Source organism: Syngnathus leptorhynchus, chromosome 6, assembly GCF_054491065.1.
Source record: "Syngnathus leptorhynchus isolate UIUO chromosome 6, UIUO_Slep, whole genome shotgun sequence".
Classification (NCBI taxonomy): Eukaryota; Metazoa; Chordata; class Actinopteri; order Syngnathiformes; family Syngnathidae; genus Syngnathus; species Syngnathus leptorhynchus.
The window spans coordinates 10,762,488-10,787,617 of NC_141200.1; the positions used below are offsets into that span (position 1 = coordinate 10,762,488).

Here is a 25,130-nt window from a genome sequence, read left to right on the forward strand (position 1 = left end):
AGCACCAGCCTTTAATTTCATTTGCAGCAGATATGCAGGATTTGTCATAACATACTGTAGATCACAAAATATCAACTGCATGATTACCACAAACACAGTCAGGAATGCATTGAAAAATGACTTTCCATGGAAATAAGTAAAAGGTCAAGATGCAAGTCATTCATCTCACTTGAGTGGAAAAAACGTTAATCACTATTCATGAATAAACTTGCAGAAGAAAAGAACAATGCTTGAAAAGACGTCAGGGAAAGAAGTGAAACGAAGATAATTGAATATTTTACTTAAAAGACAAGCAATTTCATTACATTTGGAGAACTGTTGCCGTAGATGCAGAGTGACTTAAAATTAAAAGCACTCATGCGTGTGTGTGTCAAGTGCAGGGGTAACACCTAATTCACACCGCCTGCTGAACGAGTGTGTTGCGGTCACACGCATGCACTGTAATGCACATCGACTGTGGTCTGGTTACGTTGTGTGTGTCCGAAAATCTTCGCCCACAAAACCACAATATTACGGGGGGGTGTTTCTGAAGAGTTGAATTCACGTCATAACCACCACATATATAGAGACCCGTTTGTAAATGATAGCCATATTTTTCCTTTCTGCTGCTGTTCTTATAAAAAGTAAGTTATGCGTCATTTAAATAAAGTTGGTGTGGTTTTAGGGCTTCACAATGAATTTCTCGTCATCCCAGGTCTCAAACAACTCTTGAGTCCCTCTCTTCTTATTTGTGTGGATTTGAGTGTCTTATGCTGTATTCAGACCCACTGAAAGTGATTGTGAGGGAATGACAGCCATTGAATTTTCAGACAGCACCTCGAAGAGGACTCCAAAAGGACTAGTAGTAGATCTGAGAGACACACATACACGATTGGTGGGTGGTGGACATGATGATGCTCCTATATGATTTTAGTGCAACAGGTGAAGACATATGTGTAAGTATATTAGTCATGCAAGGAGTACAAGTTAACCCCACCACCCTTGGATGTTGGATTTTGGGCACAGCCATTCTCCTCCACTGACACACACACACAGCCAATTAGGATATACTAACTCACACATAAAGTGTTGTTAACTGACACACCAGTGCCATTACTAAGACGAAAGGCAACAAAACCCTGATCATGTGGATCGGGTAGAGTCTGTCACGGATTGCTGCTCTTTTTCTCTAAAAGCTTTGGGGCCCAAAGTCATGAAAATGCATAGCATGGTCCAGGAAAACTCTGCATGACCAACATGTGACAGTGTGGGAGCACAAAGTGACTGGGGAGCATTAAAAATGTATGGTGTCAATTCACTTGACCTCTCACTGATTGTCATCAGCACCTTCCTCACAGAACTAAGAGAAAAAAAATAACAATATAGCTTTTCTGCTCACATAGGATTCCAATCATTGGGGTTGTTATAGAAAGTTGGTCAGACTGAGTAACCGTGAGAGCCAGTTTGTACAAAAAGGCTCTTTTGATGGGGAAGAAAGATAAGTCCTATGAGTCCTATTAACTGTTAATTGTTGTTTATGTTCATAATGGCAGCGGATTTTTTTTTAAAAATGACAACATATGAACACTGAAGGCATACGTTTGTGTAATTTAATGTTAATATGTGTGAATATGTCCTTTTATTTTGCCTGATTATAGTTTTAACCATTTTCTTTTCTTTAGACATTATCATTTCCTAACAAATGCCACAGTTACCCAGCAGCACTTAAATAAAACATTGTAATTGACTGCTTTGCTCAATAAATTCATATTTAACACATTTGAAGTTAGCATGTTGGTGTGGCACTCAGCAACTCTTTGGAAGACCACTTCAAAAAATCAATTGCTGAGCTCAACTGAAGTTATAAAGGATCCAATTGATTCTATTCAATGCATTCACTCCAAAGATTTGTTTCTATGAATAAGTCATCCGTAACCGTGAATGAAACAGCAACATGTAAGCCCCGTCAAAAAGACAAGGAAAATGCAAAATGTTTGCTCTGGAGAACAATTTTCTGTTTGTTGTGTGCTGGAGTGAAAATAATGAAGAAAATAATGCTCATTGAAATGTTCTTGGCAATTTCAATCCCAGCATCAGTAGAGCATTGTCTGTCGAGGCCTCGTCGGTGGCAGTAACTGTTACAATTTGCACAATCAGAACGCACAAACAGTAGCATACAGGTATGTATGTTACAAGTAATACAAGAATGTTTCTTACTTTAGGAGCAGACAATTTAGTGCTTTTTGATTTCTGATGGATATCATCGTTTAGTAGGTTCTAATAAACTGAACATTGTTGAGAACTTGTAAAAATAATAATAATAATAAATAATAAATCATCTTAAATTCTTCTTCTATGCAAATGCTGCTGTAGATCCATCTGTGGCAATAGAGATCTAGAAATACAATGTGGGTGGCAAGCAGAAGCACAAGGCCAAGTCAGGTGTGCAGATGCAGGCTCTGCAGCATGTGTTTAGTCCCACTACCTCCCACCATTCACATCATTGAGTCACACAGGAATAGCAGCAGTTCTAATGGTCTGCAGAAATATCCTGTGCAGTCAAGAAGAAACAGAGGAAATGATTGTGGAAATGCTTTTTTATTGAGGGGTTGCCGGGATCTCATTAGCTGGGATAGAGAGCGAGGTGTGTGGGGGGGTGCTCTTTGCGTCTGCCCGTGTGTTTGCCTCTAATTGAAGATGGAAGGTAGAAAGAGGGAGAATCCGCCTCACCATAACTTACAAGGCATTATTTTCCAAGAATGTCAATAAGTAGATTTGAGCAGCCAGTGTATAATAAAAAAATAAATAAAAAAAAGACAATAGCAAATAAATCTGCTGTGGAATCTCACCGCAAAAGCTCCGTGATAATCTTCATGTGTGCATGCACTAGAAGTCAGGTGCTTTACCCTAATTGGATTAATCCGTACTACCTCCCACTAATTATTCACTTCAGACTTTGCTTCAGGCAAGTCAGATCAGCGGTACAATAGCCTTAAATCTTAATTCAGTTCTTTATTTTGCGAGAAAAATCTATCCTACCTACACTATAACACGAGTAACAAGTACCATCTAAGTTAAAGCCTTTGTACAGGCTTTTGCTGTATATAAGAGCTCCCGCATAGCTTTAATTATTAAATAGCACCAGGCAGAACGTAATTGCTTTCACGATAAATGAAGTGTGCGATGCATATCCAAGAAGTCACCTGCATGTAATCAAATATAAATTCAACTCTGCATACTCACTTGAAAAACAATGCAATTACGATGTTTCTTTTTAACTAACCCAGCAACAAACAAACAAAAACTATCTCCCCCTCATTGTGTGCGACAGCTTCCCCAGACAGAGCAATTCTTCCTCCCCCAGCATGAGGCACACTCAATAAAGGTGCATGACACAGCATATTATGATACTCGTGTCACGATCCATACATACAGCTTTGACACAATGAAATTCTAAGGATAATATATACTCGCCAGAAAATATCACGTTAAGATAGATTTTTTTTGGGGGGGGGTTCATGCCACTGATATAATGATATTAAAGTACATTAAATTATGAATTAGCAATTCCCTTTCAATTCTCGAGAATTCTTAACATTTACATTCAAACAACAATACAATAACCGTCTAAAATTTAAAAAAATGGAAATAAAATTGACTCCGTCTCTGTTGAAATAATGCACTTCAACAAACGTTTACAAAACACATACATCTTCGTATTTGTAGTGGCAGAGTAAAATGAGATGTCTTATCTCTTTCGGAACGTCTTCTTTCACCTGATTGCACTAGGCTGCAATGGCTGGTTGGGAATCCTAATTTTGAGGCAATTTGTACAGCTTATAAAAACGGCACAAATTGTTTGAAAGTGAAGAAATTATTACACACGGATACCTGCAAACATATCAGCTTTATGTTCAATGGAAAAAGCCTAGATTTCACACCGAAGAATATTTGTGGATAAATTAAGGCAAGATAAATAATAAATATTTTTGTATTCATACTTCTAGAGCAGTGAGCAAGGTCAGTGACAGGAAGAAGAACAAAGCTGTGTGACTGAATGTTGCTGGCATAGTAAATACAATCATCATTCAGAAAATTCATTTTGAATATAAGTTTACAGTGTTGTTGTACCCCATTGCCAACTACAGCTACAATGGAGTGGAAAGATTTGGATCTCGCTGTACTTGCAATTCACTGCTACCCATTTCATTTTCTCATGATAGTTCTTGGTAAACCCCCCACTATAAGAAATACGCATAAATATCAGATGAACACTAAAACCTCACAATATAGTCAATGGGGCGTACTGGTTAGATTAGTTTCAGGAAAAAAAACAAAAGGTTCCACTCATTTGCTTCTGGACCAAAGCAAACAGAAATTGCATTCACACTCATTAGTAGACACTTACCATATAGAATGACTGTGACAAAAATCCAGCGCAGACATGATCTGTCTGAAGAATTTTCTGGCTTCTTTAGGTGTTAATCTGCCTTTCTTCACCAAATAGTCAAAAAGTTCACCACCGGACACATGTTCTAGTACAAGGTACCTAAAGAGAATGACAAATAGATGGAATAAGGGAAAGGGCAAACAAGAAGCAATGCTAAAAAGAAAATGAATCACCGAGGCTTATATTCGATGATGTAATGCGTAAGCGTTTTTTATTAATGTCCTAAAACAATCATGTTTGATCCCAAAAGTCACTTACACTGTTTTTGCATTGATTTTTTTTAATCTGCACTTAAATATGAAGGGTTATGACAAACTCACTTCCTGTGGGAGGCATCAGAAAGATGACACGTTACACTTTTACACATCAAGGAGTCATAATATGACAGCTGAATTCAGTTCATCACATGAAAGAGACTTAAGGGGAATTCTTTGTGTGGTTATTGTTGACTGAAGATCTTAAAGGAGTATGAATTATTTTGAGAAGAGGCACACAGAGTATTTCCTCCTCTCATATTTTTTTAGCCACGACTCAAGGTGGAGCACTGGGGTTGGTGGCAGTCTGTCATCATGACTGCACGGCCATGCTCCCGTGCTCCAAGGAGACATGAGGAGATGAATCTCTGCTGAGGCCCGCATGAAACAAACCGTGGGCCGATAGCCAGTCATGCCCTGTTCTGCTCTCAACCGGTCTCCCCTCATTTATTCTGTGCTCAACCTCCCTTAATCTTTACTACAGCACAAACGGAATGCTAGACAGCAGGTGAAATACACACCTTCTGTTCCCTCCCCATAAACTGTATCGCGAAAGTAATGGGACACCTACAGGAGAAAAAAAAAACCATATATGTAGTTGGTCTTCCCTCCAGCGATAACACCTGCTCTTTTGGAGAAAACTCTACAAGATGTTGGAGTGTGTTTGAGGGAATCCAGAAGCACATTTTTGACATTAAATGAATGTAATATATATAAAATTTAAGAAGGATGTAATAGACATTAAGTTATACACAATGTCGAGGAAACGGTCAACACGGCACGACTCCAGCAGTGTTACTTAGTATAATTGACTATTTGTGTTATTTCATGATTAACACTTTCAATTCTTTTCGACTTGGTCAAGAATCTTACAATGCTAACTGTTATATTAATTATGATTTTTATTATCAATATCAGAATTGTTGTCAAAAGGTCAAGTGTCATATTCATATTCATGCAATTAATGTGATCTAGGAGAAAAACTCTTCCATCTGGCGCGCTGGGACCTTTGTAAATACGGCAAGTATGAAGTCATATATCTATTCAGCAGTGACAGCAAAGATTAAAATGAAGACTTTTAAGATGGAGTATTCTAAATCACATTTACACATCTGCATTTTGTTATCTTTGGCTGAGCACAGTTATGGCTATTATTTGTTTTCGAGGTATCATGTAGATCAACATCATGATGCGATTATTCACTTGTGGCAATGAAGCATTCCTTCATAGAATATTGATGCGACAGCATAACAACTCAACTTCCATTTACTTCACACCTATCAGCACACTCAGGAAAGCACTTGTAGTGGATTTATGCCAACAGCCTCATAAATCTTTCGTTGTTGGACAGCTGGCACCGTTATACTATTTATCTTCGACTTGATAGCTTTCACTAAAGATACTCTATGTGCAAACTGACAGCATTAGTATGAGCGCATTAGTCACTGGACCAAGCTACTTGTGACCCACGGTCAACGATTCAAAATGTGATTCAAATAATCTACTTAGTATATTGCAAATATGATTTTTTTTTTTTTTTGTGTGTGATCATTTTAAAATCTTAAAGCTTGTAGTGGAGCGTGCCTTATCCCATTTGCGCTGTAAAACTCAAGAAGAGAGCTAATTGAATTGAGTTGACAAATTGTCCTCCGTGGATCAAGAGGCTGCTACAAATGACCGATGGGCTTGTCACTCACCACAGGCAAAGTTAGCAGATTGCTTTATGAATGTGTCTGCGTGCATGTGCGTGTAATACAGCTGCCACTCTCCGTGGTTAATGTATCTCACTGCAAACGGTTCTGCGGCTGATGAGTGTGTCATGTTGTTTACATTAGGGATACTTTCTCTCCCTATTAGCATTCCACAAGCATGAGCAACTAAATTAAATGCCTCATGCCAATACTAATGGAGTGTCGGCCCTTCCAAGGCTGACATTGTCCTCAAATCATTCCAAGCCAATTAAAAATACTCCTTTGGGCCAACAATATAATGTTTGAGATTTGTGGGGAATAACACCTCACAGTTTACAAAGAACAAACCTTTGCATACAACAACAACAAACAGTAAAGTGCAGTTCCTATTTGCATATTTGCAAGAAATCCAAAGATCATACTTACAAGTATTTTTTATTTTCATAGACGTCATGTAGCTTTAAAACATGCGGGTGTTCTATGAGCTTCAGAATGGCTATTTCTCGCTCCACCTGAATGAAAGAAAAAGGAAATAGGAGAAGGAGCAGGGAAGGGAAAGGGAGGTAGAGAAAAAAATGTGATTAGTCAGAGGGCAATGTACTGTACATAAAAGTGCCATTCTTCAAGCGCAGTTGTACTAATTTGACAATCTAAATTTAAGAAAAAGGTCCGTACAAAATTTCCAACTTATGATTTGTATTTTATTCTTATCTGTGAAGGTGACAGGTGAAGTGTGACAGTCAACAATCAGCAAAAGGGCTCAAAGCGAGGCAGAAAATCTATTCAAGGAGCTAGTGGAGCTAAACTTCAACCACACTCAAAGCATTCAGCAAAACTGAACAAATTGAATTTCCTTCAGAAAATGCACAAGAGAAAGGTTGTGTCTGCCAACATAAAACGTTCACAATCCAAATAACATTTTTACATTGAGCAATTTGGTGGGATGCCCAGCACTTAAATTGGCAAAGCAAATGACTACAGTCCACTCTTAGTGTGCTTTTACTATTTTCAGTAGCATTTTCAATGACAGTGCACTAAATTACACAGGCAAGAAAATGGATTGATGGTTTAATATAAAACTTCCCGGCGAAAATAAAATAAAATCTTAACACTCTAACACACGCAGCATGTAGTTCAACAGAATAGTTTGGATATTATGGAAAAAAATACTTGGGAAAAAAATGATTAAGTAGTGGTAAGTTCATTATTACGTAGATGAATTGTTTACGATTTGCAACTCTGAATTTATTTTTATAAATGAACACATCTCTAGCAGCGTTCCCAACATGCAAACAACTTTTCTTTTGAATTGCTGTGTAATAAATTCATAGATGATACATTCTTAACAACACTATTATGTTATGTCAAAGCAGTTCAAGGGATTTTTCAACATTGTCCGCATTGCTAATTTGCATCTTGAGTTGAAAATGATTTGAGAATTCTGCTTTACAGAACACAAGAATCACGAGAATGGGAAAAATATCATTCATAAACAGGACCCACTGATTCCTCTACATTTAAATACACTGCCTCATTTAGGTAAATTATTTTCATGCTTGAGGTGGAGAAAAAAATATTTATTTGCAAATAAACATAGTACATTAATCTGTTGCGTTTCAAGCTCCTAAACATACTGCTAGTAAGTGAATGGGAGGCAAAATGTCCACATGCATCAACTTCTCTCAACAGATGTCTGTGATAGTACACAAACAGTACCACGTCCAGCGCAAGCTGCCAGCTGACTCCACACAAGGTATTAGTGTTTTTTTCCTTTGCTTCAAGAAATGCTGAGAGGCTTCTATTGTCAGCAGGGAGCCTGCATGGTCGAATTTTATCTAAAGCCCCTACGCTACCCCGTCGGGTTTACGGCCCTGGGCTCTCCTCGCTGCTCTGTTCCTTCCTCCATCGGTTTTGTGGGCATTTGACAAATGAAGGAGATGGGAAGACTCCTCCACCATGTCTTGATCGGCTCACTGTCAAAGACACAACTTCATGTGATTTTGACAGCTTTTATATTCCTCGAGTCTCATGTAATGTGACTTGTTTTTAAGAGCACACATGCTGAGTTTGTCTTGATTTCCCAGCATACCCACTTGTTGAATGCAGAGCCCTTTTAGTGCTCTCCGAATTGGGTTTCACTGGGATTTTCACTGGGAGAAACTGCTTTGGTTAATATGGGCTAATCTCGACTAATGAGCATTATGAGCAGCAGTGCATCGTGACACTCTCACCTGACACTGCTGTGTGTGGATAAGAACGTGCTGACAGCGCCTCTCTCACTGGCAGCCAGCATCCCTGCAGAGAGACTAATGCTACACGGTATTCAAGGCGAGATGAGCTGTCGAAATGCTACAAAGCCTGCAGCAGGCTTGTTAAGCTACCTCTAGCCACCCACTCTTCATTAATTGAAATACAAAGCATGAGGCTTAAGTTAATGTGGAGACTTAACTGTAAAACCACATGATTATTGCAAGATTAAGCAGTTCATTAACTCATGAAGGTGAATTGTTTGGGGTACAGCATGCTCTTTCGAAGTTTTGGTAGAAATTGAGTGAAGGGCTTTGTCAATGCAAAGACATGAGCCCGAAACACGTAGCTTTGTCCATTATGTGTTCTATGAAAGCATGCATTTAGGTAGTTGGATACTGGCAGCTTCTTAATTCTTCTTGTTACTCCTGCATTTCCTGCAACTCTACGACCTCTACTATTTGCCAAGCAGCTTCTCAAAAGGAAGAATAGGTAGGTATCCATACACTGAGGTCTGATCTAATGAATGTGTTTATTTGACAGCATCATCATTTGTCTCGTTAAGTGCCTGATTATTGTTCTTGGCGGGGCATCGTTAGATGAACATGTCAGAACAGGAGCCCATCAGGACGGGCTAACTGCCAACACAATTCGATCCACAAGGAATCCATCAGCTTCATATCCTGCCACATTAAAAGGATCAATAGGCCCCAGCGCAGATGAGGATTGTTGTGGTAACTACAACCATGGCAATGGATGCTGCTGTTGTGAGCAGGAAAGCAATCATAGAACGTCCGAATAAAATTGATGTTTAAATTAAGTAGACCAGGAAGCATTTGCCCGGACGTGACCACTTGTTGCAACCTGAAAAGTCACCTGATAGGTTTTCAAATCTTTCAGAATTATATTACCCAGGTCGGCAGATATTTTTGCATTGTGATGACTCCATCACTGGCAGACATCTCCCTGTTTATATATGTCATCAAAAAAAAATTGTCCTGACTGAGGTAACAGAAGACAAGCATCATTCACGCTAATGATAATTATAACAGACAACACATTTGACGAGTTGATTCTTTGATTCTTTGTCAGTCAACATCATAAAGGATGTGATTCGTGATGTGAAAAATTGCATGTTAGTTCATGTGTCAAACAGTGACCGGTAAGATGATGTCTTCTAAGACCTGGACAAATGGGAAAAATAAAGTGACGTTTGCACCGGTATTAATAAATGTCACTCGATTCCAAAAAGATGAAAACCTGCTTAGCAATGCCCCATCAACTCGAGATTGATTCTTTAATTCATGGGCCTGCCTCAGAATGCATGATCAAACAAATAATGGAGAACATCAATATCATGGCACTCAGATCACACACAGGCAGGCAGCATCAACCATGCAAAGACATTACATGTGTGTTGTCACCGGAATCCAGCTAGCCCAAACCCTCAGAGGGGAAAATACTGGATCACAAGTTTTGTCATCTCACACTCTCCGCTTATTGCATCTTGTACCCTTTGGTCCACGAGTCTCTCTCATGCACAGAAAGGGAAAACACAGACATTTCTGTCATCGCCCCCAAGGCAGACAACTGAAAGGTCCCTTGATGCTGAAATCTGGGGATCAAAGTCAACTAGGCAGTCATGTGTGTGTCAGATATTAAAACACTAGGGTGGCTAAGCTTGCATGGGAGTCCCAGCGATGCATCACAAAAGATGTTGATGGAATGTGAGAGGGCTGAAGCATATGCTGCGCAATGGAGAAGGCTAAAAGGTAAATGACAACAACAGACACTTCCTGTACCACGGCCTCCTCACACCCATCCAAGCCTTTTTGTAGCTAATTAACACAAGACCTGAAGCATCAACCTGTTAGCTGTGCCATCCATTTTGCGGTGTGAAGCCTCAGTCGGTAAAACTCCTCAGAATAAAAAGCATCCCATCTAAGTTTCATAGGGGACATATTTTGGAAATTTGACTTTTTAATTGTATGCGTACAAATAAGTCGTTCAATCCCTGCGCAGCCATGAAATATGAAATTAAACACCTGCGGTTTTAGGTGTCAATGAGCAAGCCAGCCTGCATAATACATATTTATGTAACGTGTGATGACCTAAGGTGACACACAATAAGAGAAATGCTGAGCATAAATAGGTATAACAGGTAGTAATGGATAGAACATGAAGAATGTAAGTATGAAGGGGATTCAGCAACAAACTCTCCTATTTTTTCTTGAAGTGTCATGTTTCTCCAAACTGAGCTCGTTTTACCATCGAATTAGACAAAGCTCCAGTTTAATTCCAAATACATAACCCACTCAATTTTAAAAGTGTAACTAATCTAGACTATTTAACATGACTGCATCGTTGGCGAAGAGACATGCATCAGGCACTTCTTATAATGATTGTATCGGTAATCTGTAGCAACGAGGCGGTAAATTCCTCACACGCGGTGATCTGATCAATGCCGGACACATGTAAATCAATATTGACAGTGTCTCTGCTAGTCCTTATCCTTCATCCATTTAACACCTGCTCAAATCTTGCTCATTATCCCTCTCCATTCTTTACTGAACTCCTTCACCTACAAATCTTGTTTTTGCCCTTGTTTTTTTCTGTAAAACACTTAATCTTTTGTTCTATTCTGGTTTGTGATGCTGACAGATGAATCGAGCGTCTTACATTTTTTCTCATTAACGGATATGCCCATGGACAACCTTAGAGTCTAATGGGAGAAGCCTGGCAGACCAGAGGTCAAAGGTTGTGATCATGAATCTTTAGGAACTCCAGCACAGTTTCTTAGGATGGAGTGCAACAGGCAAAGGTTTGTGTGAATGGGCATTTAATGAACATGAGAATAAGGCTCCCACAGGAGTGATTTATCATTAGCAGGCAGGCAGTGTAAGACTTTGTTATGTTGGTGTGTCACTCATCTGAAATGTCTTTTTTGGCAGGTTTTCAGTCTTCCCATCCTTTAACGGAGATACTAATTTACTCAACAGGACTGATAAGGTGACCTTGAATTTGAACTGATGGGAAATGAAAACAGAAAGAAAAATGCTACAGTTGTAACTGATGGAATAGATACAAATTTACTCCACAATGTATTCATTTTATACAGTATACAGTATTATGCCATGCAATAATGTGTGGAAACAACTGAGAAATTTGAAAAGTTTTTCAGTGATGACGATTTACCACTCTTTCTTATTCTTTTAGGTTTATGAATTCAAGCAGACAGAGGTAATGGATGACCTGAGGGTAATTCACTCAGGTCACTAATTATCTGAACATTAATACAAAGCCTGATCTTTCACACCTGAGTCGGCCCAATACTGGTTATGCCCTGGACTCAATAATGGCAGGGAAGCAGTGTGAAACTGGTAAACTGAGATGAGCCAATTACTCTGAAACGTAACATAAAGAAAATCCATTGGGTATTTCATTCCGCTTCAGCGTAGAATCTACAACAATCACACCCAACATTAACAATAACATTAGCAAAGAGAGAATTCTGCACTCAAAAGTGAATTGTTGTCTTGAACCTGTACCTGTACAACAATCGAATCATCACTTTCACACAGAAGCTCAACTTTTGACAGATACCTCACTGTGCTGTATAGCGTTGCGGGGGCATTGCTTTTCATGTTAAGTATGTGATCACAGATACTGTTGGATACTAAAGTTAATGTTATGATATTAGGTTCCCCTGGAGGCATTATTATTATTCAACCTATAGCCCTGAATGTTTGATGTGATGTGACTGACACAGACTGTACACAGACTGTCATCTCCTGTATAGTGCCAGTTACAGTGATGGCAAAGTCATGTATTGAATAGACATATCACAACATTTACGTTACCAGTAACATGACTTCATTGCTCATCAGTTATTGTATTGTTGAATTTCGGGGAACAAGGCACGGAAGTGCTGCAAAAACCGTAAAAGAGATTGCAAAGCTTTGTGTCAGGTGGATTCCTCACAGATAGGCATAAGAAGTCTTGTTTTGAACCTTTTTTTGAAGTGTCTTGACATTCACAAAAGTGACAAATGTGTTTTTAGTGAGTGGGGATGAGACATGGCCTCATCACTTTGAGCCTGAGTGTACAACAGCATTCCTTGAATGGCGTCACTCTGGCATTAGTAGAATTGATTAAATTGGTCAAAACTGCTGCCCTTGTGTGATAATATAAACCCTAAACGAAATGATATAACCATTGTTGAAAAACTTTTATGAAAGTCCACAACTGGTACAAAAGAGAATGTATAAATATTCAACAGAAAGTGGTGAACATGTAAACAAAACACTTAAGTGGGTCAACAAGTCCAATCAAAAATTAAAGAAGAGCAACATAAAAAGGAATTAAAGGGAAAAGAAAACTTTGAGGGATTAAAAAACTTCAAGCCACTTGGGGGCAGAGCGACTGGATGAAAGGTGTCGTCACACCCTCTGAAACAACAGAGAGAGATGTGACGACTATGTGACAACACAGCAATGGGAGCGTTTTAAGAGGAGAAGCCCATGCAATCAATTCAGATGTCTGTGCATCTCCCGTTGAGCCCAATGGGGGTTCCCTTTACATTTTGACTTGTCTTGCTCTATTTCATTTCTGGGCCTTCACTCCATTTCTGTTTTATCATCAAAATAAGCCAAACAACACTTCATGAGTTTGATGAGATGTTGCCAGAGTCATAAAAACAACCACATTTTCAACCTCGGCCAACTTTATTTCGCATGAAACCAAATGTTATATAGGTCAAGGGAAATTTTCAATCTTCACAGCTTGTGTCCTGCGGGTAAAATCTATTTCCTCTTTTTTGCAGAGCAGTGACACAATTCAGACAGAGAGAGAGATGTTTTTATTTATTTAGGAACAATTAACCACCAGGTTATGAAGAAAATATATTAAAATATATGATGTTACACACATACCTTTCAGAAGAAAAGTGGAATTCAGCAATATGTTTCCTAAAATTAACAATACACGGAGACCAAAGATGTCAGAGTATTTGTGATATCACAATGTTGCAGTACTGAAAATGCTACAAATTGTCACAACCTTGTCTCGGCATAAAATAATGAGCAGTTGGGCTTATAAATTTGTTATTGGGTCAGTTTTACGAATGGCACACCAATTAGCAGGGCTGCTACAATGCTCTCCTTACTTCCTTGTTACAGTAACAGGCATCTGATTGATCACATTACCCATGTGATCATGTGACCAATCAGAAGAAATACACTAATAATTAGCTTACTGGTTCCCGAGTGGAATGTGCAGTTCGAGTGGGGAAGTAATTTGCACAAATACTGGTTTACATAATAAAGGGTATTCTTTACTCACTTGATAAAAAAAAATAAAAAAAATGAGAGAAAAAAAAATCATGTTCACGCCGGCCATTATCATGCAATGAGTTCCAATGGGTGATAAAACTGAACCGCAATTTTAATTTGTTATGAAGAGGATGAAAATGAGTGGAACAGTCACCACAATGCATGGTAGACATGAGCGTGGTATAGCAAGGGCAAAACGTAATCTTTATGTGAAAGAACTACGATATTTCTTATTGTAGGACTTGAAGCCGTTTCTGCACTTAATAAACACTCAGCACAATTTCCAAATCATTTTGTGCATCCAACCTGTTAGGTATGAATACAGTGAAAAACCTGGCTTGTGGCTTTGCAGCAACCCAAACTGATGGATCAAGGTGAAAGGCTGCAACGTATGAAAGCCATTTATTTTACTGCATGTCTGCATTAAAACTGCAGTGTGTGTACGCACACACACACACATACACACGCATGCACACACACACACACACACACACACACACACACACACTAATGCACAACATTCAGTCAGAGAAAGTGTGTGTTGGAAGCATTTCTATATCTACTCCACCTGCGGCACGGCAAAAATGGGAGGGAATGGTCAATCTGTAATCGTTAGGAGGGCAGGTAGAGATGGCGGAAAAAAAAGAAAGCTACAGTGGTGTCACTGAAATGTCGGGATAACAAGATTAAAGCAAGTGCGATTCATCTTCGCCTCAGACATTTTGTGCCTTGGCCGCCCACTGCAATATCTGCCGCTACTTCATCACTTGCTTTGCTCTGCATGTTGAGTCCATTAGATATTTTCAATGAGGTGTTTCAAGCACAGCCACCGTGCTATCATCTGTAGCAACACTTTGTGATACAGATCTACAAATACTGGTAAAATAACATGTGGCCATAAAAGAAGTGAAATACTCTCTTGTGGAAAAGTGTAGAATTAAAACCACCATTGATTGTGTTAATTAACTCTTCACGGGAAAAAGAGTATTGATCCATTCTTTTGTATTTCGGGGTCCGGCTACATGTATTGCAGCAAGATTTCCTTCAGCTCTTACAGTCGTATGCAAATGTTTGGGCACCCCTGATCATTTTCATGATTTTCCTTTATAGATCATTGGTTGTTTGAATCAGCAATTTCAGTTCAATATATCATATAGCAGACAAACACAGTGATATTTGAGAAGTGAAATGACGTTTATAGGATTTACAGAATTTGTGTAATCATTACTTGAACAAAAGTAGGCAGGTGAACCCCAAAAGAAAAATCCTCCTTTTGCATATAGGAATTTTTCTTTCTCTTTTACTGTCTTCAATTTTAAAACTATGGGATGTGTCATACATCAGGAGTCTGCAAACAAGGGCCATCACTGCACTTATGCGCACAGTAACCGCAGCCATCCACTTCAGACATTGCTTTTAACAGTCTCCTCAGTCTGTCCCTCCATCCAAAACTCATTTCCACCTGGACCTCTCTCCCCCTTTGCTACTTTTCTATCCTGATTCGGGTAGCACAGAGGGACTTTGAAGTTGTTCTGCTTGAGGACCAGAGCGAGTCACTTGAACTAATTAGTTGCTCCTATCCCAACAGCAGCAGCAGCAGCAGCACTCGACACCAGCTTGCTACCTCAAAGGGTGATGTGAGGAAAATATCAACAGCAAACACACACCGCTGCACTCTAAAGATACTCTGGCCTCCCCGCTCGATGTTAGAGCTTGCGGCTTGAAACAATTTAACCTGCCCTGAAACTAAAGGGTGGTTTTAAGTCACAGAGCTACTCCTTGTAATGCTAGAAAGAAGCCTCTGATCTCAATGGTAAAGCTTGTCAGAGTGTCGTTAACAGCAATAGGATTCTATTCTTTCCTTTCTCCACACATTTGTAATCGGTATAACAATCAATATTCCTGGAGGTTTTTGTATTCTGTGCTGCAACAGAATGACAGCTACTCAATATTGAGTTCATGCAGCTTTCCTAGGTCACATTTAAAAAGAATAATGAAACTGATCCATACAGTGTATGATGTACGTACGTATACTCCCTGTGAGAGTTTTATCATTATTTCAGATCACTTTTTTTGACGATTACTGTGAACCAGCTCACGTGCACTCCCCCATGTACCCCCTTGTGTATTGGTGAGTATTCTGGCATCCTTGATTGAGGTACCGTCAGCAATGTGGGTAGGCTATGCAAGTGTTGCATTCCTAAGATCAAACACTGTAGAAACTTTTGAAATCTTGCAAACAGAAATATCCTCTCCATCTCTTGAATGCAATTCAATTCAAGCAGGACCACAGGCTGGGCCACATGCGACTAAGTTAATAGCGCGAACTGAACTACACCATCAGTTGAGCAGCAGTTCAATATTTGTTATTAGTAATAATGGGGCGAGATCCCGTACTATAAGATCTCACGGGATTAGAATGCCACGGGTTTTACTGTCGTTGTGTAGCATTCAAATCACTAACCTATGATAATGCAGGAGTAAAGTCGAAATACAATCAACATTTATATTTAAAAAGCCTTCTTAATTATGAATATTAAACAAAACCTGTAAGTAAGGTGATAAATGTGCTATATGACAAAATGTTTTACACGGTACACGGAAAACACGTTGGAACCATCATGAAGTACAACAATAAGTAAAAGATGGTGCCTTCAGCGTAAGAGTAGTGAGTGAGTGAGTGAGTGAGTGAGTGAGTGAGTGAGTGAGTGAGTGAGTGAGTGAGTGAGTGAGTGAGTGAGTGAGTGAGTGAGTGAGTGAGCGAGCGAGTGAGTGAGCGAGCGAGCGAGCGAGCTAAGGGTACATTGTCAAACTAAAGGGATTATTAATCCTGACTTTTTTGCAAACACCACTATCAGCACAGCATTGACATTCTGTTAAGGGAGTGAAGAATTCTGCCGCAGACAAGATGCAAATGAAGGAATTTGTTTTCCATTTGCAGAATCTGCAACATAAGCAAGTCTGCACCCTCCTTTCAATCTCTTAAGAAAACAATTCCACTGTGGCCTCACCATGTGTCCAGTTAAAGACAATTTTCGGGCGTCAGTATAGTGCTGTCCCCTCTATTCTTAAGTATTCCATTAAAACACGGGCCAATTTTGCAACATGACAATTTTGATAGTCAGTGAACTGGACTGCACAACGGGATAACCTGAAAAGCAAAAAGGGTTTGCGGGTAAAACCTGGAATATATGTAAAAATTTGGACTCCATATGCAGCGTCTTAACAAGATTAGTCATTCAAGCAGTCTTATGTGCAAAGTCGAGGTAGCTAAACATTTCATGTACATTAGTGCGTTTTGGGTCCTCTGCAAATCTTCCCAAGGGAGGGCCATCAACCAGCATTCATTACCATTATATTACTGCCTAATGACATAAAACATCAACTTTCTGTTCCCCATCAAAACCCAAGACACTCCACAAAACAAATGCTTCTTATGAGTGGGACCACAAAGCACTTTACACACTTCACTCTACAGTAAAAATTTAAAAACAATAGACATCATCACATCATTCTCCACAAAGCCCAATAAATTCCACTAATGACTTCTATAAACAAACCCTAAAGTTCTTATAGGACTATTATCAAGTGTGATGAAATTACAGCTACATAATAACACATAATTGAAAAACACAACCCCCACATGTAATATATAAATTACCTGCCTTTTTTTTTTGCTATTTCTTTTAATCCTGTCTCTCAGAAACATGCAGTTCCAAAAAAAATGACACTGAGCCTTTTAGGGAGATTCAGCCTGAGTTGTAACATAACCATTGGCTGTCTGGGGAAAATGTTTTTGCCACACGTTGTTTTAGCCTAGCGCTCCAAGGACTTGCCTGTCGAGTCTGCTCACAGGCAGCAGGTTTGCACATCGTCTCAGTATTGAGAAGGCTATGATTGCATAATCGTCAGGGAGGCATGACGGAGGCGTCTGATCATCCCAAATTTATTCTGCAGAGTGACAAGCGACACACAGCCAGTCATAAAGAACTATTCTCAAAAGACAAGAAGAACAAGGCGTCCTGCAACAGAGGACATAGCCTTCTAATCTCTATATCATCTCTACTTTCTGGTAGTTGACAAACATATGTACTATATAGAAGCAACTAGGAACCTTAACCATAGACTTTAAGCTATGACAGGTTTCCCAAGATGTACCAAGAAGGGTAATTCAAAGAAAATCCTAAAATCAAACGTTAAGATAGCTAGAGGAAAATAAAGGACAAGATAGTGGAGAGCTAGCTATATTCTGGTAAAATGATAAATATGCTTTCCCATACATATATTGAGAACGCTAATACAGACTCTCTTAGTTGACATTCATGGAGTCAAACACAGACAACTGCATATTATGTAATATATAAAGAATAATAAAGAATGCATGACTTACCTTCATTAGTACTGACTCGCTGAGTTTCTCACGATTGACTATCTTTATGGCAACTTTCTGGCATGTTACACAGTGAACTCCAAGCTTGACCAATCCTACAAAACAAACAAAACACTGAATTGAGTAAAACAGTAAGATCTCAACAACATTCATATATTTTCCTTATGAAATTGTTTTTATTTCTTCCTAAAAGTCCATTCTCCTTACATAATAGCATTTCTTTTGACTGAACTGCTTCCAGTATACGCAATTGTATATATTACATATTACATTATATGTACTTATTTAAGGCACAGTATGTGCTTCACTATGTGCTGTCATGTCAAATCATGTAAAGTTGCCTGATGCAACGTAAACTCTGTGCACGCTTGCAAATTCTTTCCGATGCTTGTGCACGATTTTAACAGTGTGAGACTTCAGAAAGGCAGCGCATACTACTCTCCCGTATATTTTAGAATGCAGCCCGTGTTCTAAACCAATCAGCAGCTTGTGCTTGAAATGTTTCTATCTGTAATGTCTGATGCACTGGCACACCAAGTTCACAGTCGCTGCGTTATCCGTTTTTGGTGGACCATGAATAACCAAACGGCACATTTGTTTCTTTCACCAATCAGACTTTGAATTCATTCTCCAAATTGACCCTCGGTGAAAACAGCATGTTGCCATCTTCTGATTGGTTTGTTAGAGCAAAATGTGACTGAAGACCCAGGTACCAAATGAAATGCCACTGCGCAAGACAGTGGGCGTCTGGCCAATAAAAATAAAGTACCTGTACTATAGGCTTCTGCTGAGATTTTATCGGACCTGTGTGTACTGAATTAAATGTGATGTATCATGATGTGTGAACTGCAAAGACATTGTTTACTGACCACACTGATGTAAAATGGCTTGTGACGTTAAGTCCGTAATGCAGTTATTGACTGCATAAGTGTAGTGACACTTTCTTGAATCGCTCTCCTGGGTTTATTTGAATCATAAAAACAGTAAGAGAGTAGGCCATTTGTGTTATTGATTCTTACATTGTGCTAAATAGCTGCAATGCAGTTGTGCTGTGTTTGCTACAACACAAGTAACTGGAGAGTCAATGAACACACAGAGCCAGTAAATGAGTCTGACGCAAAACCCTTACAGATTAAGATTGTAAAGATCAAGAACCTATCAAGGCACAAAAGTGCAGATGAAGTTGCATAGGGAGGAGGAAGTGAGGGAAGAGATGAGGTTATAAAATGTTGAAGATTCGGGTGAGAGCATAAGGCACTTGATCAAGATGTGGAACAGCAGTCAAAACCATTAGCCCTGTGATTATTATCATATGCTAATGGAAGCCAGAGAAGCTCATGGCTCAGTCATGATAAACGCATTAAAGAGAAAATATCGTCTTGAAAACATAAGAGAAAAATGGATTATTGCTTCACTAGTCCTCTTCTAAAATTTAATGTGTGTATTGGTGAGAAGTCAATACAGAAAATCCATTATGATTTCAAAACCACCCCATTTTTAAATTCAATTGAACTGTTTTGCATAAATAAAACATGTACAGTATTTATAGACGTAATGGTTATTCCATAACATATTTACAATGAATTCAATACTTATAAATGCATGGTCGTTTTTGGGCATGGCACATGTATGCCATTAGAAATCCATGTTCAATAACTCAATGTCAACCATGACATACGTCACAGTTACATGTAGTTGTAATTACAGTATTTGATTCATCTAAATAACATCAATTGTCCTGATATCAGTTCATTTGAGACAATGAGGGTCACCTATTCCCATGGGCTCATTGCCTTTGGGAGTGGCAGTTTGAACAGAGTGGTGGGCGAAGGTGGTGCCTGATGATCTGAATTCAAACTGCAAATGCTGTGGCGACAGATGTGAGCAGGTGTGAGAGATCAAGGGGGTTCTGGCTAGGTATTCTTGGAAATGTAATCTCATTGATAGTACGTATCTATTAGATTTACAATACACTGAGAAAGAAAACACACACATGCAGTCATGCAAGAAGGAAGTTTGGAGTGATGGAATGCTCATGGGGTGCATGCATCAGATGAGACGGGTTTGGTGCCTTGCTCAGGAGAACCTTGAAGAAATGGAGCCAAGAACGCGACAAGGATAGCTGTGGCATCAGTCGCGATGCTGATTCTGCTTCTGTCTGTCATGGTGATGAAGGAGCTGAGCCGAAAGGGTAAGCTACCCATTTACCGCTATCACCCCATGGTCACGAGTTGTGGGTAGTGACCGTAAGAAAAAGATCAGGGACACAAGCAGATGAAGTGAGTTCCCCCCACAGGGTGTCTGTGTTCTCCCTTAAAGACAGGGTGTGAATCTCTCTCATACATCATCAGGAGGTCAGAAAAGCTGTCTCGGGCTACTGGCGAGGATGCCTTCCTGGTGAGATGTTTGGGAAGAGGCCTACAGGAAAACCTCTGGATTTCCCCAGAGAAGCTAGACAAAGGGCCAAGGCAGAGGTCATTCAGGGCTTTTTCTGCTCAGTTGATACCAGAGTCAATGTTTATTCGTAGTGACTGAGACTTGGGTTTACACACTGGTTAGCTAGCCCAGTGTGCTTGCTTTAAAAGTGTTTGATTGCGTCATGACAACATTCCATTTCTGTGACAAAAGCCTTAGGCTGAAAATGGTTTTTGCATTCCTAATTAGAATCTTGTCATTTAAACACAAATTTACCAATTAGGTAAAACAGCAGACGAATGCTCAGTGAACCGTCATCTATTTATTTTGAAAATGTGTTAATATTAAAGAATTTAGATAAAAAATCCCAACTATATGAATATAATATCATATTATATACAGTGGAGCCTCAGTTTTCGAACGTCCCGGTTTTCGAACCATTCAGTATTCGAACAAAAAATTCGAGATTTGTTTGCTTCGGATGGCAGTTGCGCGATCGGACAGAAATGCGCAAAGGAAAAAAATGCTTTAAAAAGGCACGTTTTTTTTCTTGGAACGGATTTTTGTTTTCCTTAATTGTTATGGGAAAACATGATTAGAAATTCGAACGATTCAGCCTTCTGGAACGGATTGTGTTAAAAAAACCGAGGCTCCATTGTATCTTTATATCATACTGATATTATGCACAGTAAATTGTCTGTTGCCAACCGCTCATGTCGCCGTCACCTTTCCAGCAGTGAACGCAGTTATTTTTGCTTACATTTGAGTCCTTTGTTGTTGGCTTTTCTTTTTGAATCAAAGAGAAATGCATGAATCAAACTTGGCATATTTGCACAAGCATGTGAGTGCACCCCGTTTTTGTAAGTGTTTTGTATTGTTTAAGTGTTGGCATAGCTGTGTCTGAATTCTCTCTGGGGAGAAAAAAAACCCACTTATTCATGTTGCGCTTGAATGTCTCAGTTTGGTATAAACACAGCCGGGGGCAAACACACTCGCACACAGATAGACACTGTCACGCACTACGCTTCCATAGCTTTATTTACAACCATAGGAAGAATACACAGAGAGGCTAACCTGGGCTTGCAACTGCACTGAATCAGCAAGTGCATCAATTTCTCCTCTCCTTCACCCTCCTTTCAAATCAATAGAATCGGAAGCCCTTGGCTTCATGCACATAGATAGAATAATGGCACCAGCCTGGGACTTGTGGGCTGGAGAGACCACCATCGACTGACCCCTATCCTCATCCCAGCGCCACACTTCTTTCTTTCTGTGTGCCTCTATGATAAATATTGTGTTCGCAGGGGCTTTTGGAGTAAGCTTGGATCCACAGCTCACTGAGAATCACAACTGTCCATCATATGACTTTATAACAAAGGATGAAGATGCTGTTGAGCCACATTCTGTGACTACATTGCTAGAATTTTTGAAAAGTAAAATGCGTCTTGAAGCTATTTCCACGTGTTTTTAAACTGTAGGATCTTTATTATGAGCGTTAAAAAAACAACAACATGCGGACATGCAAACATCCGGATACAGTCAGTCAGGAAATAATTTTCAAGGATCCTTATTGGACAGCTTCATTTTCATCCAAAAGTAACTGCTATGGAGAGAGGAACAGGACAAATGAAGAAGCTCCATTTGAGCACCTCTCTTACTTTGAATCCTGATCTTCGAGAAGCCCTAAGCCAATGCTGGCAGATGGTAGTAGCTTATGCTGGCTTAGCTTTCTCTCCCCAAGAGGCGCTGGCTCAGAGAAGCTCAATGCCCTTAGACACAGATCTATGAGCTGCTCTTTACTGCTACACTCTAACCCCAAATACTTGACGTGAGGGCTACAGCGCTGCACTGGGATCAAAGTTTGAAAGGAAGCAAAATGTGCAAACAGGGCTTATTACTTCAGCTTTTTCTGATCAGATGGAAAGTCCTCAGAGTAGGGCGTGAGAATCCCATGCTTTAGTGCAAAGGACAGGACTTAAGACCGATCAATTACCCACAACAGCCCCGTGGGCCTGTCAGCTAGACTGTACATATTGGACACGACACAAATTAACAATCCCACAGTGGGTTTATTGCAAAGTATTTCAATGATTCAAACAATGTTCATTATTTGCACAAGGAAAGCATCACCTTTCACCACTTAATCAATCAATCCATCCATTTTTATAATTTCATTCCATTTCAGAACAAGTATTATCCCAGAATTCGATGTTTGTTTGGAAGTTACTGACACGACTTTAATTATGTCCTGTTTGGGTTAAATATTTTTGAAGAATTCTCTCATCTCTGTTGAAAATCTTTTGATTCCGATTGCATCAAAAACATACAGTGCAAAGAGAGCCTGCTTGGCTGAGATTGTAAGATTGCAAGCAAAAGCTTAAGTCGGATGCTATTGCCATAATCTTCCTGTCATGGAGTTTCCTCGTGACTTGTGTTTGATTAACTTACTGCTTTGTTTTTCCATTTAGTTTGTGGCACGTTTTTTCCTATCTTGTGTCTGTCCTCGTGCCTGTTGGCTTGTTTCTAATCAGCCTCTATCCCATTCATTCCACTCTTGTATTATTTGACATGGTTTGCGATCTCCAATTGAGAAAATTCTTCAAAATTCCAGGAACGTTTCTAAAATGCGCCATTTGCCTCCCTCCCCCCTTTCCTATGGGCAGCCATGCATGATGAGGGCCTACCCAGTTAGTCTCCTTGTAAACCTCTGAAGCCTACCAGCCGAAGCAAAAACATCAGGAGCAACTGCGACCCCGACCAACAAAACAGCCTCAAAAGCAAGTAGAGCAACTTGTCCCTGGAGTGCCGGAGGCACAGTGACGCACGCATGCAGAAGCTCTAAAATAAAACATTTGAAAAAGACTGTCTTTATAATTAACTTTCTGCACATAATGCGGGACTCCTGACAAACACTTTGCCTTTTTTTGTGGCAATTAAAAGTACACCAACAGATTGGATTCATGAACTTAGCATGGCAGTGTATGAACATTTATAAAACAACTCCAACAAACACAAAATAAGGCTGGGAAATTGGGAGTGGGAACTGCTGAGGAGGCACAGTGGCTTCAAGGCACATCTATTTTAATGGATTCAAAAAAGAAGAAAATGATGAACTGTATTGCCAAGGGACTGTGAATGAATGATAGACTAATCCTACAAGCTCTTTGATTGGCAGATCTCAGAATCCCCCTAACACTGTCTACAACTATCTCACTAACACACAAATACCTGCGCAAATACGTCCTTAAATACTTGCGGTGTGCATGAAAGACCCTTGGAGTGAAGAAAATATATATCGGGGTAAAGTAGCTACTGAGGCTGCAAATATGGCATATTTTTGCAAGGGCAAAATATTTTTGCTTGACCTTTTTGCTGGATGCATACTGTAGTTGTGTCAAATGGCCCAACAGGAAGGCCAACACACAAAAAAGATAAGCAGTCAACTAAATACGTAAATCATGGCGCACAAGGTTTACCGATCCATTTGGAAAATATAGCACGGTTTAAATATGAAAATACCTTTCATAGTTGATGCGTTGTCACCAGTGAACAGTGTATCAAAAAAGAACATGATTTTGTTTTTTATTCTGAATGAAATAAAGAACAGAAAAGCAATTTAACGGGGTGCTGGATTCTGGAGTGTGGAAGGGAAAAAGAACAGGAGAAAGCAGGCAATATTCCTACAGGGCCTACATTTTAGGGTTGCTCCACCAGAATCCGTACCTGGCAAAGAATGCGAATAGCCAGAAAAGCACACAGCTGTGCACCACTTATGCATTATAAACTACATATCTATTTCATCATATATCACAGTTTTATATTGATGGGCTTTAGTGTGATGTTGTCTTTATATCCTGTACTAATTACAAAATGTACACCTTATATTCATCCATTTTTTTTGTACTGCTTATGCTTATAAAGGTCGTGGATGAGATGGAGCCAATCCCAGCTGACTTTGGGCAACAAACACGATATACTCTAGACAGGATGCCATTCAATCATAGATCATGATCAACATACAGTATTTATTTAATGGTTCATCTCCAGATTTTAGGTCAAGTGTTTAGAAATACTGCCTGTCTCTTTTGAGGACGCAATCTCGCCCATTAACTTGATCACAGTCAGCGATACCGCTTCTCTTTGAAATCTCACTGCCTAGATGTCGCCGCAAATTCAAAATATTCCTGTCGGAATTCTGGCCTGAAGAGATGGGAGGCTCAAACCAGAGTCGAGCTGCAGTGACACTGTCGGAGAGATGTACTGTGAAAATCCCAAAACGGGAAAATCAGAGCAAATAGGGCGACAGATAATGAAGAGATGAGAGCGTAGAAAAGTATTGCATGACCATGTGGCCGGCGCAAGGAGACGGAGCCG

At 39.6% G+C, this 25,130-nt stretch overlaps 1 protein-coding gene across 1 annotated transcript in view; it reads right to left on the reverse strand.

Moving 5' to 3' along the window:
• Positions 1-25,130, reverse strand: part of brsk2a (BR serine/threonine kinase 2a) — a 128,754-nt gene that overhangs the window by 34,651 nt on the left and 68,973 nt on the right. Inside the window, exons 3-5 of the mRNA XM_085914251.1 lie at positions 18,342-18,436; positions 6,801-6,886; positions 4,388-4,528 (exon numbers count right to left, since the gene is read on the reverse strand). Coding sequence (XP_085770377.1) covers positions 4,388-4,528; positions 6,801-6,886; positions 18,342-18,436 — 322 coding nt within the window. The remainder of the gene's footprint in view (positions 1-4,387; positions 4,529-6,800; positions 6,887-18,341; positions 18,437-25,130) is intronic.